This window comes from Pygoscelis adeliae, unplaced genomic scaffold, assembly GCF_000699105.1.
Source record: "Pygoscelis adeliae isolate BGI_AS28 unplaced genomic scaffold, ASM69910v1 Scaffold391, whole genome shotgun sequence".
Lineage (NCBI taxonomy): Eukaryota > Metazoa > Chordata > Aves > Sphenisciformes > Spheniscidae > Pygoscelis > Pygoscelis adeliae.
Window position 1 is genome coordinate 96,309 of NW_008824108.1, and position 5,506 is coordinate 101,814.

General features: G+C 48.1%; 1 protein-coding gene across 1 annotated transcript in view; it reads right to left on the reverse strand.

Annotated features, from left to right (window-relative positions):
* The window catches only part of COLEC12 (collectin sub-family member 12), a 91,261-nt gene extending 86,624 nt beyond the window's left edge, over window positions 1-4,637 (reverse strand). The window contains exons 1-2 of the mRNA XM_009334190.1: window positions 4,513-4,637; window positions 3,350-3,396 (exon numbers count right to left, since the gene is read on the reverse strand). Of these exons, the coding sequence (XP_009332465.1) occupies window positions 3,350-3,396; window positions 4,513-4,637 (172 nt within the window). The remainder of the gene's footprint in view (window positions 1-3,349; window positions 3,397-4,512) is intronic.
* Window positions 4,638-5,506: the final 869 nt, after the last annotated feature.

Consider the following 5,506-nt stretch of genomic DNA (forward strand, 5'->3'; position numbering starts at 1 on the left):
CTTCAACCTCCCTGACCCCCTGCAGCAAATTTGTCCCAAGCTCAAAAGAGAAAAAATGCTGGTGTGTATTTTCCTAGCATCTTGGAGTTGTCTGCATCTGTATTCATTGTTATTTAATATGTTAGTGTGTTATGCTTAGTATGTTTGGCTTAATATCACCAGTTAACGTTCTGCTGACTGAAAATAAAGTAGCATGATAAATTCCCTGAAACTAGCTTATCTGAGGAGGAGGGACAGAAAGATTCAGAAAAAGGGGAAGCGATGGAGGACAGCGTGTATTCAGTCCTCTTTTCAAAAGCTTCTTCCGCAAAATGAGAATTGTTGGAGAATGCCTCCCTCCCTCCACAGATCTCTTCCTTTCTTGAACCAAACTACAGGCTGCAGCAACAAGACAGCTAATAATAAACTCTTCAGCTGAACTCTAGGAAAGCAGTTTGGTCAAGATTTTGCCTGCCAAGTGCTGCCCAACACATGTTCCCAGCTGCCAGCAGTGACTCACCACAAGCCATGTTTTTTATGAACCAGCCGTGCTTTAGCCATCTCCCCCTCGGAGCACGTTTTGCTCCAGACAAGACCTCCCACTTCCAAACGTTGGAGTCAAAGGCACTTGACTCATGGTCCTCCTACCATGTCTCATGTCAACGGGGCATACAGGGACTACTCCAGTCACAATATATTAACACAACTGCTCTTACACCATGGCTCCTGAAACAAAACACCCACTCCTGCTGTTATCACTGGGATTTCTACAGCACCGGGACTTCTACAGTGCCAACCAGCAGACAGGACAGGACTCCTTTCAAAATGACCTTTTATCAAGGGTTTGTATAACAAAACTTCATTCTTGCCTTGGGCTTCCCCCATAATGCCTTCTACAAACCCAGAGGACACAGGGCAAAGAGGGAACACCAGCTGGGACAGCAGGCATAACATTTCCTACTGGTCAGGCAGGAGCTTGAACTACTCAGCTGCATTTCGGCCCCAAGAGCAACCGTTGGTGCTTCACTGGAAATGCTGACCCAGCTGGCCAGTGAATTTGGAGTTTTTAAAAGACGTGCATGTCACCTTCCTGGACAGAGGAGACTGGTGCCAGGTGAAGCAGCCAGCGCTGCTGAAGGCACGTGACTCCCACTCCCTCCAGACGTTGCTCAGAGGCTGCCTGGAAATGCAGCAGGGACTGTAGAAAAAGGAACGCATTGAGTCGGGTTTTCTGAGGGAGGGGAAATAACTCCTTTAGGGGCCACAAAAGCATGAGCACTTGCAGGCAAACAGCATGCATGCTGGTGCAGGGACATAGGTAAACCAGGTCAGCCTAGCTCCTCCCTGTGCTGCCCCAAAGATGAGGAAGGGGGTATGGGAGGAAGTTTGGGCTCAAAAATGGTGTGGACAAAGAAGGCTTCTTGGATGAGGACACTACTGAATTACACAACTCTCACCAGTGCCAATGCTATGGCTTCATGGCCCCATTCCCCCTTTTGATGAGGCTCTTGTAAAGCAAGGAGGGGTTTGAGATGATTTGGAGTTTAACTCTTAAGTACTGCAGACATCTGGGACACCCCCCTGACCACAGCGATGTTGTTTTCATGAAGGAGAAGGGGGTTATGGTTGTTTCCTAAGGGTGGAACTACCCTGTCTCCTGCTTTTGTGGTGAAATCTCCTCCTCCTGCCACCGCCAGACTGCTGGCCCTCTCCTCCCTCCCTGCCGCCCCACCAAGCGCAACAGCACAAGCATTTCTGGAGATGCTCAGATAAACGTTACATTTCTAAGGGGAGAAATAACTCACATTGGTAGCACCACATTATCCAGGAGAGAGAAAGAAAGAAATGAAAGCAAGTTAACACGCAAAAATCCCCTCATGTCACAACGGTGCACTTACTATTGGGATAGTAATGATAGTGGGGTACCCACTCCTTGCTAAAACCTTTCGCAGTTCACTGCAAGAGCATGCTGACCAGCTAGGTAGTGGGCAACATGGAGGGAAGCTATTTGTATAGGTGTTAATGAATCCTAATATTTTTTACTCAGCTGGAGGTGACAGAAATGAACAGTTAACATTTCTTCCCATTTCCCAAGATTTTTTTTCTTTTTTTGCTATTCCAGGGCCTAATCCAGAAAAAAAAAAAACAAACCCAGTAGGAAAAAGCCCTACGTGCAGCCTTATGGCAGGACTTTCCAAGCCACAGATGCTGGCTCTGTGGTTGGCTGACCTATCCAAAATAAAGCTCAACAGCAGGGAGCAGTGGAGTAGTTCAGGGGGTAGAAGAGGTCATGCGAATGTGATCCCCACCTCCCAAACGCTGCATCTCCTTACGCTGCCTCCCCCTGCTCCTTTTGGGGTGGAGGGAATTGTTGACTTACTTTTTATTTTTTATTTTCAGCCTGCCTTTCCTATCTGTTTGCCAAGTGGGGTTCTTGAAAGTGACTCTTGTTGCAGCCACTTTCCCAGGAGAGAAAAAACAAGGTGAACTTTTATCCTGATGGCTTACAGTTGAAAAAGCAGCTAGCAGCTTGGACAATGAACCCCTCTGGCTGCTCCAAGACAGAGTTGTGGGAGCTCAGAGGCCACCGTGTCACCTCCCTGTGTCCGGAGGCACAGGAGTCAGCCTGCCCCAGGTGAAGCTGTTGGCTGCAGAGGCTGAAACGCTTCCCCGAGGGAAAGAAAGCACAAGAGCCTTGAAAAGAGGAGCCTCGAAGGCTGCTGCCTCTTGTGCAGAGATGTGTGACACCGCCTTCTTCACACGAGAAGGCCATTTTCAGTGAACAAACATTGAAAAAAGGAAAGGAAGTGGAAAAAAGGAAAGAAAGTGACCAAGTGTTTTAATAATTTTTGACATCAGAATACATTCATATCATATACTTTTACTTCTTTCTTGAGAGGAGCGCACAGCATATGTACTGGCTCAGCTGGCAGCACAACTTCTGTGAGTCTACGGGAGGTCCCACACCACCGTTCTTGGGAGTACCTACAAACCCTGCTGCACGTCAGTCTGCGGACCAAAGGAAAGCCCAGCTGGGCAGAGGACATGTAAGAGGCATGGACCCTTTTTTACAGCCAGCACATTGATTTCTGTTGAGGTATGGGCTTCATTTTCATAATGTTAACAATCAAATAATGAAACCAACCACTTCTTGTTTCTGATCAGGGCTATTTCTGAAGCATTATGTTTGCCAAGAAAATAAAACAAGTCTAAAAATCACACCTTCCTCTGGGCAGATATTAGAGTCAAGTGGATAACGGGACTGTACCTGTATGTTTTGATGCTGCCAGCAAGGGAGGTTTTCATAGCAAGTGTTTGACTTACCCTAAGCACTATGCAATAGCGAGCTGAAAGACCTGCTGCCACTTACCAAACCTCTTGTAGCCAAAGGACTGCACCTCCTCCTCCTCTGCAAAATCGTCTGGAGAAAGAAAGAAAGACACAGCAACAGATTACTACTGCCACTGGAAAAAGGTGGGAAGAAGTTTTTACAGGTGCATGTTTATAAATTAATGTACTTGAAAGTTTAACTGATTTGTAAGGCATGTTACTGATCTTCCCCTCCGTTGCTCATATCCCACCTCTGTCCCCGGGTAGAACAGGCAGTTCAGAACCTTTCCCCCAAACCAGTATCACCAGCGGAAATCCAGACTACAAATGATTTATCACCTGGCAGCTATCCTGGAGCCTGCTTGGCCACCTAAATATAGACCAGAGCAGACATGTCCCTCATCACGATGATGGCCATAGTTGTCACCAGCGTGCTGAACGGGCAGGCTCGCCCTGACCACGGCACTCGCTCCAGCCTGCTGCCTGCGCTGTCCAGGCCGTCAGGTTTAGGTTATACATGCACCAGCTGGGCTGTTTGCACAAAGTGGTACACATAGCTATGCTGAGTAATCAGAGAGGAGTCAGAGGGGACAGCTGTCCATCCATCCACCACCTCCCATTGGCACTAGCTTGGCCTGAAGAGGCAAGATTTGATAGAAAAATGGGAAACAGAACTGATAAACTCAAACAGATGAGAAAAATAAAAACCATTTAAGCCCTTTTGTTCTCATCTTCACCAGCTAGCAAGCGGTAAAACGCTAATAATCACAATTCTATTTTGTCAGAAGCTTAATTTGTCTCTACTTCCTTCCAACAGCAAAGGAAAAGGCTGGCATCAGCAGAAGAAATACACCCACAACTTCTTTGAAAAAAAAAGGATATGTTTGTGTGTTCAGCCTCTTTCTACCAACACAACCCCTTTTTCTGCTGAGCTGGGGAAGACGAGAGCCCTGCCTTATCACCAGCACTAGCCTCTGTACCAGGTGACCAACTGCCAGGGAGGGCAGCACAGCCCAAGCTGCTTATCTCCCGCTTCCCTATTTCCTGGGGGAAGCAGAGTAGACCCATTCCCCCTCCCACAAGCACCATTTCATGTGGGGGGAAGGCTCTGCGGGGGCTCTTTTTAAACAGGACCTAGGACACGGCTTCCCAAGTGGCAGCCAATGGTTTGCAGCCCACCGCTGCGCTGGGGAACCACATCACCTTTGCCGCGTTTCTGAGCAGAAGCGTGCAGGCAAGCCTGCCTCCGTGCTGCAGAAAACGCCACCGGGGACCGATGGCAATCCCCGCTCTCCGAAACCCGGGTACTCCTGGGCTTTTGTTTGCATCGCAGCGGAGGAGAGGCAGACTCAGCACCCCGGGGAGCTTCAGCGGCTGCTCGCCACCTTGTGCCACCCTTCCAGCACGGGATGCTGAGGAAGCTCACTCACTTGCAACCTCTCCATCCAGACCTTTCTCTGACATGAGGGGAGAAGGAAACAGAAGCTCAAAGGCCAGCCAAGGAATTCACCAGACGGGAACACTGAATGAGCGGCGGTGGAAAAGCAGGCGCAAAGCAGATAAACAGACATGATGGAGCGAGAGGTCTGTGCTTGGTTAGACCTTTTTTGTCCACAGACTTCCTGCACATGAACAGGCTGCTCCACATCATGAGACTGGGCTAACTGGTGCTGCAGCTAACTTGGGCCACAACAGAGCCTGAGGATGAATTCAAAGGTGAAGTAAAGATATAGTCCTCATCGAGGCTCAACAAAGCCTAAAGCATTTGAGTGTACATCCAGCAACAAATGTGACCCACATCTCCTTCCGACCTGCAAGGTGCCATGCACTGAAGTCTGAGGGAGACGTTGCCTGAAGCGGCAAAGGAGTCTGTGAAATGTATCAGTTTGCAGAACGTCACCCTTTACTCAGACAGCACTTTTGATAAAACAGCTCAAAACTCGTATTTTTCACCAGATAACACATATTTTGCTCACTGCCAGTGGCGCTCCTGTCCGTATCTTAAGCTAGTCCCCCAATTCAGAGGTGCATTTAAGAAATGGAGGAACCAGTGGACACTCCTTAGACAAAACAAACACATCCTGGTTTTGAAGGCAGAAAGAATCCTCCAAAAAAAAAACCCCAACAAATACTCATAATTGTACCAAATGTTATCTGAAGACAAGGTCACCCAACAAAACATGACAAATACTAATAA